This window comes from Pantherophis guttatus, chromosome 1, assembly GCF_059756535.1.
Source record: "Pantherophis guttatus breed Tessera chromosome 1, ASM5975653v1, whole genome shotgun sequence".
NCBI classification, from domain to species: domain Eukaryota; kingdom Metazoa; phylum Chordata; class Lepidosauria; order Squamata; family Colubridae; genus Pantherophis; species Pantherophis guttatus.
The window spans coordinates 255016340-255034660 of NC_142063.1; the positions used below are offsets into that span (position 1 = coordinate 255016340).

General features: G+C 37.7%; 1 protein-coding gene across 13 annotated transcripts in view; it reads right to left on the reverse strand.

The window, feature by feature from the left end:
* Window positions 1-18321, reverse strand: part of PTPRK (protein tyrosine phosphatase receptor type K) — a 393200-nt gene that overhangs the window by 163290 nt on the left and 211589 nt on the right. For all 13 annotated transcript variants that reach the window (XM_034418777.3, XM_087882792.1, XM_087882790.1 and 10 more), the window contains exon 7: window positions 8702-8995. In XM_034418777.3, the coding sequence (XP_034274668.1) occupies window positions 8702-8995 (294 nt within the window). The remainder of the gene's footprint in view (window positions 1-8701; window positions 8996-18321) is intronic.

Genomic DNA, 18321 nt, shown 5'->3' on the forward strand with positions numbered 1-18321 from the left:
AGAATTGTACCTGTCTCATTTGAAGACAGACGGAGGGATTTGATCACTCCCTCGGACTCGGGGTGGCTACCCTAATGAAGTCCATGTCAGGTTGTGTGGGTGGTTAAGCCGTCGTATTTCTCATTAGTGGCCGTGAGTTTCCGGGGCTATGAGTCGACGGCAGTGTGGTAGAAGGGATGGGGTTCAGAGCGTGCCAAATACTCCGTTGGCATGCATGTTAAAAGGTTTTGACAAGTATTTTAGCAACCCTTCCTATCCGAAAGGATCAAAGGATCAATTAAAATTCTTATGTAAACATGTGTGGCCACAAAGGGAGATGGGCTGACCCCCTCCCCCTCAGGGATGGTTAAGGGAAGAAACAGTGGATAAGTTGTGGGGAGTGATTGTAGTGAATCAGGATAAATATCCTGATCAATTTCAATATATTGATCAATGGGTGAGAGCCCTGTTGAAAAAAGCTGAGGATTTATTGCAATGTAGGGCTGAAACAGTCGGGTTATGTGTATCTGAGCAGGCAGGAAAAGTAAGGGGGCTGCTGGAGGGAGCAGAGGAGGAAATCAGAGGCGTATGAGTGATCCTGGCGTGAAGTCAAAAGTCAAGGGGAGTCATTCGCCTAGAGGTAGCAGTCAGAGTGAGGGAGAGGGGGATGATGATGATGATGATGATGATGATGATGATGATGATGATGATGATGATTTGGAGGCTGTGGGGGCTGTAGGTGGAGAAGAAAGAACAGGAGGCACGGATGAATAAATAGGCTGATTTGTTGGCAATAGCACTGCGAAGTGGGATGCAAGGGGGTTTTTCTCCCCCCCTCTTCCTTTGGAGGGGAGAAAGAGGAAAAGAGATGCTTTTAAAACTTTTTTTCTCCTTTCTGGTGTTTGTTTTGTTTTTTAAACAAAATAGGCTGTACACCGCCCTGAGTCCTTCGGGAGAAGGGTGGTATAGAAATAAAATTATTTGGGAAAAGGAATTACTTGGGAAAAGGAATGCCCAAGACAGATGGTGAGAAGTAGAGGGATGAGAAGAGCGGATTTTGGGTCAGGGATGCGTGGGCAGTTTGCAGGGAGAAGGGGAGAACGAGGACAGAGGAGAGGTTTGAGTATAAGTTCAGGTTGGGGTTTTGGTAAAGGATTTGGAGAGGGCGCAGGGCAGCAGAAAGCGGAAAGTATTGGATTGGCAGACATGACTTGGTCAGATTGAGGGGGACCAGGCTTGGAAGAACCCCCGCCTGAGCCATTAGTTACAATGAAAATAGGTTTTTGGTAAATATGGGAGCAGGAAGATTAGTCGTAAATAAGCAGATTGTAGCCCCCCGGATCCCATAAAATTCAGGTCCAGGGGGTATCAGGGCAAGCCATGGGGCGGCAGGTCTTGAAATCAGAGATGTGTGATTTTAAGGAAGCTGAAATCCAGCATGAATTTTTGTACATTCCTGAGTGCCCTATTCCATTGCTAGGCAGGGATATGCTGAGCAAATTAGGGGCAACAATTTCTTTTGATGAAGATAGTTAGAGAATGACCATAAGGCATTCTCCGGAGGAGATTTGGAGGTTGTTTGATGTGCGCTGAGGATAACCTGCCGGGTTTTGCAGCTCGCCACCCTCCACCCAGTGGGGGTGGAACTAAAACCTGGAGTGGAGTCTGTGAGTATAAGGCAGCGTCCCGTTTCTTGGGAAGCTATTTGTGCTATTTATGAAAGCATTCAGAGATTTGGAGGCGGGGTTTTTGGTGCCTATTTAGTCCTCCTGGAATACTCCAATTATCCCAATTAAACAGTTAAATGGGTCTTACAGCCCGGGGCACGGTAACTTTACACCCGGCCGTGTTGAATCCATATACCCTGTTAAGTTTAATTCCACCCCGGGCTGAGTGGTTTTCTGTTATTGATTTAAGGGATGCATTCTTTACAATTCCCATTCACCCCATAAGCCAGCCACTGTTTGCATTTTGAGTGGGAGAATCCTTACACAGGAATGAAAATGCAATATACTGGGACTCGGCTGTCTCGGGGATTTAAGACCTCCCCCACATTGTTTGGAATAGCGGTAGCTAGAGACTTACAGTATTATGTGCCTCAACAACCAGGAGACACAATACTGTATTATGTTGATGATGTTTGGATCAACAGGACTGACAGAGGATTTACGATGGGAGAATACTAAGATGAATGCACGATGATGTTAGATTTGTTACTAGAGTGTGGTTATTGGGTATCAAGAAGGAAAGCTCAATTGGTGAAAAGGAAAGTTAGATATTTGGGATACAATATAAGGGTCATCGAGCTTTAGGACCAGAGCAGAAAAGGGCGGTCCTAATGCTGGCAGAACCCCAAACAAAAAGACAACTGAGAAGCTTTTTAGGACTAGCTAGCTTTTGCTGTAATTGGATGGGGAGGGGGAACAGGAAAAGCTCTGGCTTTATCGAATTTGCCTTTGAATTTGTACGTAAACACCGATAGAAATATTTCTGGGTACTTACCCAGCCTTTGGGAAGTTGGCAACAATCTGGAGCCTATTTGTCAAAATAATTGGATGGGGGGGCCAAAAAGCTGGCCCCACTGTTTGAAGGTGCTGGCTGCAAGTGCAGAATTGATTCAGAATTGTAATAAACTTACTTTTTCTTGTCCTATACTCATGCACTCCCCTCATGAGGAGCAGTCTGTGTTGGATACTAAGGGACATTTGTGGATTAGTGGGCAAAGGCTGACAAAATATCAGGCAATTAGGAGTGAGAATCCACAGGTGCGTCTGGTGGTGTCTAACCGATTAAATCCAGCAACTTTGTTGCCTACGGAGTCTGTTTCTGAACATGATTGTTTACAGGTATTGGAGGTTTATTCCACCCGACCATGTAAATATGGTAAAATAAGGTAAATATGTATGTTAGGTGGCCTGATTTAGGTCGTAAAGGGGGGGTTTGGAATATGGAGATGGTACAAGAACTTAATAAGCAAATTGAGAGATTCCAACAATATGTGATGGAATAAGTACCCCCTAGTTTAGTAACTTAATGTCACTCATTTGAACCTGGGGACCAAGTGGAAGATGGAAGGGATCTTTTATTGGTATTATGACTTCTCCACTTGCTATTAAGATTGCAGAATCAAAATCATGGATCCATCGGACATGAGTCAAGGCAGCAGCTGACACCGGCTGGAAAGTGTCTGTGGACAAACAACATCCAACAAAACTGACATTTGAATGTGCTTAAAGAAAGCTTTTGTATTCTATATATAGGTTACCTTGATGAATATCTGCTGATGTAACCCGCTGTAAGCTAAAAAGAGGATGGAGCACCTGCTCTCTTGAATTGGTCCGGAACTTGGATCCTGACAAGAGATTGAAGATCATTGCGGATCCATGTGGGAGGAAAATTGGGTGTGGGCACTTTGAGTAATTGGGGTAGTAGCTTTATTGATTATTGTGTTTTACAGATATAAGCAATGGTTTTGTGGACAACCAGGGCCCATTTGATTTCTCAGTCGTTCCGATTCCTAATATTTCCCCAAACCGGCTGCGGAGTGTGAACCTCTTACAGATGAAACAAGTCCCTGCTTAGGACACCCTGGAAGCTGCCTTTTGATGCAAAAGAACAGAAAAGAGAATTTTATTTAAATGTGTTGGTTTTGTAATTGTGGGTGTGAGTGTTGTTGTTGCACTCACTGTACTGATTGTGTTTTATGTATAAGCTGTAAGGTAGAGTGGGACATGAAAATTATAGAGGAGGTGCTAGTACATTATTTGGTAATAAATCCTGAAGAAGTCCCCTTGTAATATTATCTGAAAATGGAAAAGCTGAATATACCCGAAATTCCTAGTCATGTAACAAATACCTTTGTCAAATTGGCAGAAGACATAGCCCACACTCTGAATGTATCAAATTGTTTTGTTTGTGGAGGAACTAACATGGGAGAAAAATGGCCATGGGAAGCTCAAGGAATTAAATTATTCTAAAATATTAGAAATGGATCAGAAAGGTAATCTGTCATATAATAAGGGTAAGGATGGGGACTGGACATTGACTACTAGTCTGGTAGGGAATGTGTGTTTTCAGGGAAGAATTGTGGCAGGCTGTCATCAGGTAGGAAACCTCATATGTACAGGAAAATGGGAAAGTAAGGTATGGTGGTCAGGAGGTAATGCCACAGAGGGAACTGATAAAAGGGCCCTGTTTAAGGTAAACGGGTTATCTTTTTTTAAAGGGTCCTGATAATCAGGCCCTTGAATGGCTGGCTCCTGATGGGCTATACTGGATATGTGGTAAAATGGCATATGGGGTTCTACCGAAATCTTGGTGTGGAGCTTGTGTCCTGGGAATAATTGGACCAGGATTCTTTTTGCTTCCCCTTAAAACTCGACAGGTTTTAGGTGTCTCGGTATATGATGAGGTGGGAAACTTAAGACAAAGAAGACATGTAGATACATCTGCAATAGGAAAAGTTAGGGTTGGAGGTAACCAACGTAGTTGGGGAAGTGGAGAATGGCCTGCAGAGTGAATTATTGAGGTTTATGGACCAGCTACATGGGCGGAAGATGGCATGTATGGCTATTGGACCCCTATATACATTCTGAACCGTTTAATTCGTCTGCAAGCAGTGGTTGAAATCATTACCAACGAAACTGAAAAGGGTCTTACTCAATTGGCTAGGGAGAGTGTCAAATCAAGGACATATCTTATGCAGAATGGGTTAGCCTTAGACTATTTGTTAGCCAAGGAAGGAGGGGTATGTGGAAAGTTTAATTTGACTAACTGCTGTATAGAGGTTGATGAAAGAGGAAAGGTTATTAAGGAAATAACAGACAAAATGGTTGAAATAGCTCATGTGCCAGTCCAGACTTGGAAAGGTCTTAATTTACAGGACATGTTTTCAGGATGGTGGCCAAGGTTACCTGGCCTGCAGGCCATTTTTGGCCTGGTGGGATTAGTGGCTACAGGGTGTATTTTTCTCCCATGTATTTTACCTCTGCTTGTTAACACTATTAAAAGTCTATCCTTGCTGGTGGAACGTAAGACAACTGCTCAGATGATGGCTATGTGGGATTACAAACGGCTCCAGCAGGAAGAGGACCTATGGTGTGACTCGTCTGGATAAACAGATGAGTCACAAAGGGGGGTATGAGCCAGGCTAAGATTCGATATTGGGATAAAACTCAAATATTAGAAATCCAAATCTTTGGTCAAGACAGAAGTGCCTCTTCCGTGCCAAGGTGCTGAGATGACAAACGGTATTTGACGTAGGTACAGAATTGTAAAAGGGCAAACTGACCCTAACCAGATACATTCTGTTGTTTAATGTTTATTGCATCCCAAATGTCATGCATATCCCTGGAAAAGGGGTGCTGCTTCCTTATTGCCTTTGAGGCGTCTTCTAGCCTCTTATCTCCTTTTGTTATGTCTTGAGCTCCGGAGCTGAAAACCTGAGCCTGTGGGAACAGGGCTGTTATGTCTTTCCTAGAGATAGATTAAAGGGTAGCTTCTACATGTGAAATGCATCACTCTCTGTAATACTTTTGCCTTTAAACTGTATAAATACATGGCCAGAAGAAGCCATCGGCGTTCAGACCCTTAGCTGTCTTTGGACTGTTTGAACCTTGCGCAATAAACTCTTTCCTGCATTGAAGAGCTTGCTCTAGTCCGTTATTTTGTCTACAACACTGAGAGAATGGATCATGGAATTAATTGTGCCCATTCCAGGTTATCACAGGAGAAAGCTGACATAAACAAAACAAAACAAAACACAGTATTTCCAAATGAACTGTATTCAAATTAATAGTACAAGGTGGGCTGGGTTAAAATGTCACCATAAATGGGCAGATACTGTTGGCAGAAAGTACTTTGGATCGGCTACATAAGACTATTCATCTCTTTAAGACTGTATCATACTTAAGGTAAAATATTTAAATAAGTAGGTACACATACCTCAGGCAAAAGACCAGGGCATTACACCCCTTGACCATTTTCCTTATCAGACTCACTTTTATTGGACAATTTTTCACATAACCCCCCTCCCCCAAGGCCCTTTGCTTTGTTGGTCTTTCTGATGAACCTACCCAGGCTTCTGTGACTTCAGAACTTCTTGGCTATATTTATGTCATCATCATTTTAGCCACTGTCTATCCACTGCAGGATGAAGGCCTCTTCCACATATTTCCAACCAATACAGTCCTGAGCTCTCTTTTGCCAATTGGGCCTGCAATACTTGCTGATGTATTAATGTCATATTGGACTAAAAGGCTTTAAAAACTAGCTTGGCCATCATTAAAATACAGAATAAAATATTTAGGCCTTCATACACACCAATTTTTCCTGTAAAACTATTCTCCCATATCAGCTTTCTACACTGTGTTTTCCCCACGAATGTGATTGCTCTCCCTACTTGTCTCCTTGTTGAACTAAAGCTCTTTCTTCTTATAGCAGGTGGCCTCATGATTGGTTTTCTCTCTCACATTTGCTTCATATGTATTCTGGATTTCACGTCTCAAATATAGCTAGTTGACATGGAATCCCTCCTTAAAATGCTTTCTCCTGCAACGGGAACAATCCACTTCAGGCAAACTTTCTTTAAGAGGCCCAGTGAAGAACGCTCAAGACTGCAGAATAATGACTTTTTTTTAAATGAATCTGATAAAAGTACTTTTTCTTACAACCAAAAGGGCTCAGTCAATGTGGGAGATATGGCTACATCACTATATAATAATAGAATATTAGGCTATTGGTCTGAGATAGGAGGGCTCCTCTTACGTCGTTATATGCAGTATTAGCTGTGCAAAGGTTTGAAGCTGTCTGAAGATGAGCTATTCTAGCTCAACAACTGACCTTCTTCTTCTGCAGCAGCTTAATGAGCTACTACTTGACTTCTATGGATTGAAAAAGAACAAGCTATCCTAGGAAGGAGATGAAGAAGAGAATGTCCTCAGGCTGAAAATCCAAAAAGTATTATAGCTTGTATCTTGTTCACATCTAAATTATGCCTGGGGCAGAACACCATTAAACACAGAGACAACGGTGTATGTACTTTCATCACAAATGTTAGGGCAGCAGCCTCAAAGAGCCGTGTTTTATGCAGAATAAAACAGGAAGACATTCACTTTCATAAATGATTCATATAACAATTTTTTGAATCTTCAGTTGCATTACTGTTAATATAAACTTTCTCTCAGACCTGTGAATCCTTATCTTTCTATAATCCCTATGTCTTTGGGAGGGCGGGGAGAGATATTCCTGTTACTCTGAAGCATCCTAGATCTTTCTTTCCTAATTAAATGTCATATAATGTTTTATATCTGTATTTGGGAAAGGAGTGTACCAAGGTTGCATGCCATCACTATATTTCTTTAACTTATGTACAAAATATATCAGGAAAAATGCTGGATTAGAAGAAATAGAAATTGGAATTATAATTGCTGGGAAGAAAAATAACAACCTCAAATCTGCTGAGCATATCCTTTGATGGCTGGAAGTGAAGAAGACTCTTTTACTAAAGGTGAAAGAAGAGAACACAAAATCTACTCTACTGCTCAATATTAAAGTAAAAACAAAGCCAAAAACAAAACAAAGCTTATGTCAGCAATGCCAGCCCAATGAAAATAAAGGTGTTTCAAAGCTGTCAAAGAATTAACTCCCTTCAGTCATATTTCAAAATCTATGTACTACTAAAACTCTCATGTGGGTTTGATACGTTAAAAATTTTAATTGGGAAAAAACTGAGCATAGGGCAAATTTTGTCAACAAAGGTACCTCAAATGGACAAACTTAGAGAATTATCATACTTGATAAATTGGTTGCTACTTAAGTGACATAGCACAGCTCCTGCTGTCAGGTGATTGCAGATGTTCTTCATTTTCAATGTTTCCTGAGAGCTTCCCAAAAGTCAATGGAGAACCAGGAAGGAACTGATATGATAGATGACACTCCTTGTCATCTTCCCACTAGCGTAGCCATTGCTTGTGGGAAACTCATAGGGTGAAGGTCAATGGAAAAATGGCACATCCTCCACCAGTTCCTCTGAACTCGAAACGTGCTGGACATTTGCACACTCCTTTGTTCCCTCATCTGATTCAAAGTAATAATCACATTATCTCTGATTTCAGCTAATCAGGGTTTCAGAGAACTGTGTCATTCAACATTGAGAAACTTCTACCAGAAAGTAAAGGCTGTTTTATAGAACACAAGACCCAATCCATTAGATATTTACAGTTTTATAATAGAAATAGAAATGCATTTACTGTGCTATTTTTCACTTGTTCGTGGTATTCAAATGTTCATGTTCAACAATGTTTTAAAACTGTATTAAAAGTACATTATACTTGTAAATATCAAATATAATTTGATATTATATAATGTAGATCAACTTACTTCTCTGATAGACACATACAATCTCTCTCTCTCTCATCATAAACAGTATCTCCATATTATATGAAAAGTTGAGGATTATTGCCTGGCTGAAGCTATTCTACAAATTCCTTAGAATTCAATCTCATTTGTAGAAGCTATTCTATAAATTCTTTAGCATTAAATCTCTACAGCTTTAGGTCCCTGCTTTTTTTTTTTACTGTGTTATTAAAAGAAAGGAGCCAATACACATTCCATATGCATTTGATTTGTTGATTACTAGATTAGGAAGCTGATTCTAAAATAATATTTTAGGATTATTTCATCGTTGGAAAACATAGAACAGTGACAGGAACAAATGTATTACCTGCACATTTGGTTCGGGTAATCAGTGGAGGGCCTGGCTGACCTGTGCCACCTTCTCCAGGCCTTGTTAGAAGAACACGAATCTCATACTCTGTGTCTGGGTCCAAATGCCACAGCTTATATGTCGGTGCATTGACAGCATGCGTTTCTGTCCAAGTCCCTGTTGTCATATGGTATTCCACCTCTTTTAGGATAATAGGTCCATCCCCAATAATGGAATTTGCGTTCAGCTGAATGAGCAGATAGGTTGGTCCAACGCCAAGCAACTGTGGGGGAGCTATTGGCCTAGGAGGTTCTGTAAAATAGAACAAAAGCCAACTGAGTGAGAAAGATAATAAAACAGTAAGATAGTAAGCAAAAATCAAGTCAGAGATCAGAATCATAAAGTTTGCACAATAACTATCATTCTAAATAAATGGATGAATATTTAAACATAGCTTAGAAAGATTATTTATTGATTTATTTGATTTCTAAAGCCATCCTTCTCAGCAAGTGACTCTTATTGTTCTTAGTCAATAATATATAGACATATATCTGTATATGTGTGTATAGATAAACACACATATAAAAGTCAAAAATAAAATACAATCTCTGATTTCCTGCAAATGAGTAGCAATATTTTTTAAAAAGTAAGATTTATTAATGGAAAAATTAAGGAAACACATAAATTCCTAAATAGAATGAACCCAATAAGAGGCTTCATTTTTCATTACAAACATTTTTCAATTTAATTACGCCTAAAGCTAAAGTCAAGGTAAATAGGGCTTTCTCATTCGGATGGACTAGAGCAAAGCAAGTTCCAAAGCTGAAGAATTAACTAAGCAAAATGCCTATCCTACAACAAGTATTACAAACAATTTCCCGAATCTGTTCTTTCTCTTAGAAAAAAGAGAATGCCACGGAACATTAGGGAGCTGTTTTATTTTATGTGAAAATATCATGGAACATTAAATAGTTGTTTTCTACAATATTAAAAAAGGAGTTCAAATGCTGCCTTGTGAAATCCACCGTGTCAGAGTAAAGCATCAAATTAGATGCTTTCTTTTTCCTGTAGATTAAATTCCTCAAAGTTTCATAGCTGCCTGGCCACCATTTACACTATATATTGTTTCAGATAATGACAATTACAAAGTATGTATGTCTCTAGATTTTTAATACCTAGCATATTATCTCTTAACATCCCATATGATTTCAATGACAATTTTCTACTACTGTTGTGAACAAGTTATTTTATTTGTTTACTATCGGCACATGATTAAGAGGACTTTTGCCAAATTCAGCTTTGGTACCAATTGTACTCATTCCTTGATCGTAAAATCCTAATCCCTACTTTATCAGACAGGGTTGGCATGTTCTGGTCCCTATTATTTAAGTAATGTCATCCCGTAAGACCTGGGAAGCATGCTTCTGTTAGCACTACACTAGATAACATTATCTTCAAACATCAAAACAACACCTCTATACATGGATAACATCAGATGGAACACATAGAAATCAAATTGACTACATCATTGCTGAAAGAAGGCGAAATAACTTGATTATAGCATCAAAGACATGACTACATACTGACTGTGGAACAGATCATGAAATATTCATGTGAAGTTCCAAGTTAAGCTAAAGAAGAAGAAAGCCAACCAATTTCTATGATATGATCCTGAATCCCATTATTTTCAAGGAGAGTTTCAGGAATCACTTTAAAGACCTGAACCTCATTGATAGAAAACCAAAGGAATTATGGGATAAACATAAATAAAGTATTAAGGATTGATTTGTTGAGAGATTGCCAAAGATGAAGAAATAGAGGAAAGCAAACTCTCTTCCTGTATTTTCTCTCCCATCCACCTCTTCCTTCCTCCCTATTTTTCCCTTCCTCTCCTTCCCTTCCCTTTCCAGCAGATAGATAAATGACTGGTGTTAGGTTGGGAAGGACACAAAGGATTGTGAGACTGGCTGGAAACTGTCACAAGGTACTGAAAATGAAAATCATGTGAGTACAGCAGTAGCCCAGCAGCACTGCAACAGCCAATAGCATTGAAGCAAAGTTTCCCAACTTTCTCAAATTTCACTCCATTGGAAATCATGGCTCCCAGATTTTGGATACATTCTGTATCCAAATATCTTGGTTCAAAAATTGCTGCCCAATGCACTCTTTTGCTCAGGTAAGGGTTAGGATGAAAGTTTTAGTACTATTGAGGAATAGTATTATAGCTACAGATGACAAACAAATTAGCAATCTTTTTTTGCCAGGCTATATTAATCACCCTATAATCTAGTATTTTATGAAGAATAACAGACTGCTTATCTGATAAAAGATAAGAAGCATAAAAATCACCTGGATGTAGAGTTAAAGCTGCTAAACCTGCAGCTAAATTATATCTCCACTCTGAAGAAATATGAGTATGTCATCTGCAAACAGATTAATTACAAGATGCTTTGTTTTTATATTAGGATAAATATTTTAGCTGTTCAGAATATTCTGTGTTAACCCTTCTATAATGAGATCAAACAAAACAGAAATAAGGTTCCATATTTGTTAGGTGGATTTGTTAAAAGAAAAATTTCTACCCATTAATGCTATTTGCTGCTCAGGAATATACACAATTAATTATGCAAATGAACATAATACTTAAATCCCCCTTCCAATAACAATTTTTCAAGAAATGTAATTTCATTTCCATCAAATACTTCAAAATATCTAAAGGCTTCAGAATGGAGTGTTAATATATTTGGCATAATTTATTACACTGAATTGAAACTGGAGTCTTCTAAATCTTATTTGGGTTAGGAAGAATCAGAGGTCTTTGCCTTCGATGGAAAAAAAACCTGTGTCATTTTGTAAGAAATTCACTGCAAATAGATGAAGACTTTTTTGCAATGAAATACAAAGATGCTTACATTTTGCTTTAGGCTTGGCGTTCTGGTTTATTAGTATTATGAGAACAATTATTAAATGCATATTATCAAAAATCTAATGTTTTGGTCAAACAAGTTAGTAAGGGGTGTGACCAATGGAGCCAGATGAGGAATGAACTTGGCCTAGGCAATAATCATTACTGTGGGTTCCTTGATTAATTAATTGGTACTGACTGATTGATAAGAGCCAGTATCAGTGGTGAAATTCAAATTTTTTTACTACCGGTTCTGTGGGCGTGGCAGGGAAATGATACTGCAAAATCTCCATTCCGTCCCCACTCCTGGGGGGAAAATATTGCAAAATCTCCATTCCGACCCCACTCTGGGGCCAACCAGAGGTGGTATTTGCTGGTTCTCCGAACTGCTCAAAATTTATGCTACCGGTACTCCAGAACCTGTCAGAACCTGCTGAATTTCACCCCTGGCCAGTATGTGTGTTGAGGTTAAGATGTTGGAGTCGAGAGACCCAAGTTCTAGTCCTCCTTCACCTCATTTAATGCCTCTGGGCCAATCATTGTCTCTGATTGGCCTCTTAGAATAGTGATAGTGGAAGTGTGAAAGAAGGAAAAAAGAAACACACAGAATGAATGAATGAATGAATGAATAAATGTGCCTCCCCCCCAATCATTCTTATTTCATTTGATAAAAGAAATTGCTGTTTTTCAAATAAAAAGATTTCAGAAAAATTCACATGAAAACAGGGCTCTTAAATCTACCTTTATTCAAAGGTGGTCAAGGACTTTAGGATTTGTGTGTTCATATGTGAATGAGGAAGAGAGTGAGGCAGAGAGACAGTTTTCCCCTTGTATCATCCTCTTTCTGCAGTATTTCTGGCTCTCAAATAATCGGAAGGGATTGCCTTCTATGGGTTTTTTCACAGAACACACACCATTTTTCACTGCCTATCAATTTCATCAATTCAAAGACAACAACAAAAGGAAGAGAAACAACCTAGGGCGGAATGTAAGAATTGATTACACATATGAGGAAGTATAGTAATAAACTGGCTATTCATCAAATTTATCGATCAGAATTTTCTATTGAAATTGAACTGAAACAGTAGGCTGAAATTCCAGAAAAACAGAGAAAATGGGAAGAATAAAAACTCATTTCTTTCCCTCAGATCATACAGTTTATTGAAGAGAAAGCTTAATATACTTATTATTATAATATAAACTCATGTTTCAAAAAACACGATTTTCATATGATTCTTTAATGCTTCCTATTCCTGAGAGTACATACTCTCATTTCCCATGCCCATTTTAATTTGCTCCATTTTGAAGAGTACCGTATATAAAGTTCAGAAGTTAGGCTTTTAAAAATGGTAATATTGATTTTTAAAAATGATAATATTGAATCTTATGGAAAAAGCTGTGAATTAGCAAAGCTAATACATTGCTACATACAGGTTTTTTCCTTAGGCTGAAAGCAAAGCGTATACATAGTTGTATATACATTTATTTTCAGCTTCCTGAAGGCGTTTATAAAGGGATGCATGATAAAATCCCTTCATGTACCCATAAATTATACATTATTTTTTAACTAGTTATCAAATTAATCAGCAATTGTTTTGCAGCATCATTAATATTCTTCACAACAGAATGTACTGTCAGAGCCAGAGGAATGGTGCAGCTTCCCAAAGTATACTAAATGACATGGAGTCCCAACGTACCAGATAAATTTTTGGTTACCTAATTAACTTTGGTCTTAATGAATCTCATTCCTTATTCTACAACTAGAATGATCAAATATTCCCTAATTGCCATTTCAGTGCTACAGAGATTACTTCTAGGCTGCAAGTAATCTGTAAACTTTTTGCATCAAGATTAGGGGCTAAAATACAGATGGCCCCAAATTAGTTTCATGCTGGATTATTTTTCAGATGGCTACATAACAATTTAAGGATAGGTTTGAATAATGAGATAAGAGACTCAACTTCAACTTTTACTTTGTTATTCAAGGACTGATGGTATAATTAAAAATTCCATATTAATTTCTGAAATTATATATGACGAGATGGAAGCAAGGAGGGATATGAATGTATCACAAATCAAACTAGTGATCAAGGACATCAATATGGTTTAGACAGAAATGTTGGGGTAGGTTAACTTAGTTTGTTGATACTTGGGTTAAAATTGACAAGCTTACGAAGGAAGACAAAGCTTGGTCAGCAGGAATTTGTAGAAACACTAATATGCTTTTAATACCGTGCTTTTAATACCGTGCTTTTAATAATATGCTTTTAATACCGTGTTTCCCTGAAAATAAGACCCTATCTTATTTTTTTTTTGAACCCTGAAATAAGTGCTTGGCCTTATTGCCATGCACTCAAAAGCCTGATTGGACTTATTATCAGGGGTGTCTTATTTTGGGGAAAACAGGGTAGGTCAGTGCAAAACAAATGAAATATTGACTTTTGAGTTTAGCTTCCATTCATTTTTTCACAAAAAATGAAATGAGTTATAGTGCATGTGCTATGGTCTGTTAGTGGACAAGTAACCCACGCCTTGGCCTTAATTATTCCCAAAACTCTTTAAAGAGTTTGTTAATCTCACATATAGTCTTTACGGCTGGACTTCCAGTGAGGTGAGACATGCTAGCACTTTCATTTTCTTCTCTCTCTGCAGATTGCATGGGTATTTTATCCCAAAAGGCAGCTGGATGTGAAATAAAGATTGACAGAATTCTTTCTGGAAGAAAGAAAATATCTAGAGGTTGATCATGTGAACTTTGGCCACCTGATTTTTGGCAACAGGCAGCAGAAACTATTTTTTTTTTTGTAGCCACTTATTATCAGCTGGGAGTTGTGAATTCCATAATACCCTGGGCTGCAAATGCAGCTTCCCTGGACTCAAGGCTAAACCACATCTTTTAAATTATTTTGGAGTTAATTTTTTCAACTGCTTCTTTAAGACTGAAGAGCCTTCAGCATTAAAAGCCTACAAGTTGCTGGGTGAGTCTCACTTTAGTCCATTTAAAAGAAAGGATGCTACATGTTTCAGCTTTGTAAGATCTTTATTAATTCTGTTAAGGATATTGTTGTTGTGTTACCAACCAGCAGAGTAAATGCACAAGGAAACGTTGCTGAGAGCAATGAATAAGAGATATGCAAACTGGTTTATCAAAAGCTTACTTTATAGTAGAAAAACAGTCTCATAGTCTTTAAACAAATTCCAAGTCTTTGCCAGTAAATCAGTCCAGTAGTTACAGAAACTCTTCTTACCAAACAAACATTAGTTGGTTAAGAATAACAAACTCATTCTGGTTCACAAACCACAATGGTTGCAGATCCATCAAACCATGATTAGCAGATAGCAACTCCTCTCAATGGTAGCTTATCATAGCAGCTTCATCATCAAACTGAATACGTTACAGTACCTTGCTTAAATACTCTCACAACCAGTCATTACCTAATTACAGCATGACTCAGCATTACAATGAAAACCTTTAAAGTAACATGATATATTTACAGATTAAAGTTACAGTACACTTATATTGCTTGGACAACTGTTAGGCTCAAACCATATTCTAACAAATTCATTTATTTATTTTGTAATTTTTGCAATGTATTGCAAAGGGGTAACTTTAGATCTAAGAATTGATCTTCTATGTGGGAAAAATCTGTATTGTTTTCATTTCAATGTAAAATAAGACTTTGAAGATTAATTACTAAAACACATGATGGCTACTTTAAAGGAAATTTTTGTTCTGTATGTATAAGTCTTAACTGGAAGTAGAAGTTTTTATTGAAGAAGATAAAAACTCAGTGGTGGGATTCAGCCAGTTCGCACCAGTTCGGGAGAACTGGATGTTAACTTTCTGAGCAGTTTGTTGAACTGGTTGTTGGAAGAGATCATTAGGGCAGAGAACTGGTTGTTAAATTATTTGAATCCCACTACTGATCAAACTCCTTTGAAGATAACCAAAATGGGTTTTAAGGTAGGCTTAAAAATATAACTTGCAAGAAAGAGATGGAAATTCAGGATCTGCAAGTGGAATTGGATAATTTAAAAACCAAAAAACGACATATAAATAATGTATCCCAAACGATCATTTAAATTGAAATATAAGAGACTTATTAGGCTTCCTTCATAGAAAGTATAAATGGACTTGACTAAAAATGGTGAGAGCTTCAAGAGAAGAAGAAAAAGGAGTTAGAGTTTATCTATGGGATCTAAGGACAATTGGGAGGAGTGGGGGGGGACCAGGAAACTGGTTTATTTACCTGTGTTTAAATAATGAGTTGCTAACTTTGGTGATGTTTAATGGTTATCTAGATTGGACAGTTTCTTGTTTGGAAATGTTCAATGGTGGAATAGATTAGTTTGTAATTTGGCTATATATGAGCTGTGGTGGTGCAGTGGTTAGAATGCAGTACTGTAAGATACTTCTGCTGACTGCAGTTCAGCAATTCAATTCTCACGGTTGACTCAGCCTTCCATCCTTCCGAGGTGGGTAAAATGAGAACCCAGATTGTTGGGGGCAATATACTGACTCTGTAAAATGCTTAGAGAGGGCTGTAAAGCACCGTGAAGTGGTAGATATATCTAAATGCTATTGCTATATGCACAAGGAGTTATTATTTCTAGTAATGTTTAATAGTTTTCATTTTTATTTATTTTTTTGGTAATGCTTAATTGTTAAGAGAGGAATGAGGGGATTTACACTAAATGGAAAGAGGGATTAGGTTGTTTGGCATTTTTGTTAAATTTTCACTGGATCTTTGAGGATCAATAAGGAGAGCTGAAGATATAGAGATGAGTTTATAGAAAATGAGGTGAGGTATGAAATGGAAGATTTATCTGGTTGTAATTTAAGAGACAGCAGTAAATTGTTACTGTTGAATATGCCTGCTGGGGATGAAGGAGGCAGATGCTTTTTCTTATTATCTTTGATGGGAGGAATTTGTCTTTCTTTTGTCTACACTTTGTGTGTGTGTGTGTGTGTATTCATTTCTTAGGTTTCACTGATAATTTTATATGTTTAATATAATTATTAATAACATTATTGATAAAAAAAGAAAACATGCATAGAAGCATAAATCATTTCTAAAAGCCCATTAGAGAACCTCCATCCAATTTCCCTATAAATATAAGACTATGATAGCTTTGTCTGGAGAAAGGGAGTCATAGCTCAAAATACCTTGATGGTACTTTATTGAGGAAAATGGCTGTTTTCAAAAACCAAAAAAAACGAATTATCCACCATGTATCATGTCTACTGAAGCCACTTCCACTCAGCAAACTGGGTAAAGCACCTCTTCACATCATCAGGCATAGGAACAAAAAGCAGCGGGAAAGACTACTACCATAAAAAAAAAGAGGACAATGCTATAGCTTTCCTTCTGCCTATTCACTTTTCATATCCCAAGTGAATGTTATTTGCAGAAGCATCTGCCCAAAATAATTACTTTCCAATTAGGAAAGTATTCAGTAATATTGCAATATGCCTATAAAGCACAAGCAGAATTTTGCTCTACTATCTTCTTAAACGAATACAAGGAATTTTACTTCATTACAATTGCAGAACTGCTTTACATCCAGAAATGTAGATTACTTTTAATTACAAATCGGTGCAAATGTTTTATTTTGCTGTTAGACTTTGTTTCTATTGTCAGCATAAATGGATTTTTTTTCCGATGCTAAGCATTTTACATTCTAAAAACTTTCATAATTCAAAGGAGTTGAATGATTAAAGATTCTATCCCCTACACACACACACACACATATCAAACAATAAAAACACCAATTAAAATAAACAAATCCTTTTTTTGGAAACTAGAGCTAATATATTCCTCCTCCCCACCCACATTTCTTTTTCTCTATACAGATTCAGTTCTTCATCTCTCTCTCAAGAGTCTCTCTCTCACTCTCTCTTTCAAGACTCTCTCTGTGTGTGTGTGTGTGTGTGTGTGTGAGAGAGAGAGAGAGGGGGGGGAGGGAGGGAGGGAGAGAGAGAGAATGGAACATAATACATCATCCTTTATTTTAGGATGCAGACAGTATACAGTAGTATATTTATCATGAGTTGAATGATCCATACCAGCTACCTCTGAATACAGTACTGTATATGATTGGACATTGTAATTTGTGTTCATCCTAAATGGACAGTATTCCAAACCCAGCCTCTGAAATCAGGATTATATTGCACTGACCGGTGCCAATATTTTACCCTTAATAAAAGCTAACAAGATTATCTGTGCCAGACCTCTAGGTATAATAAATAATCGAGCAGCTGAAACTGAACCTAGAAACAACCTCAAATAGCCCATCAATGTGCTATTTTATAAGTAACATTAACAGGGTCATGATTAGTCATTTCCTGTGAATGATTAAAGAACCAAATTCTTTCAAAATCCTTGAAAGATCTGTACTGGTTGAGCCTTGTGACATCTCTTTCAAAATTGTTCTCAAACAGAACAAGTGCCCAGAGGATTGAAGGTTACCGATATATCACAAATCACCTTATTTCATCCTAGGAGGAAAAAAATAATTATATCTGCAAAGAATGATATGAGCCACATTTTAGATATAATACCCAATTATCCGTTTCATTTTAATTTATACATGCTGGGTGAGATCATTTATCATGTTTCATGAGAATGTCCAGGAAGCACACACAGCCAATTTGGATAGGTAGCAAATTACTCACCGTATTAACATAAGCTTATAAGATCACATCAACAAGTACTGTGCATAAATGAGATAA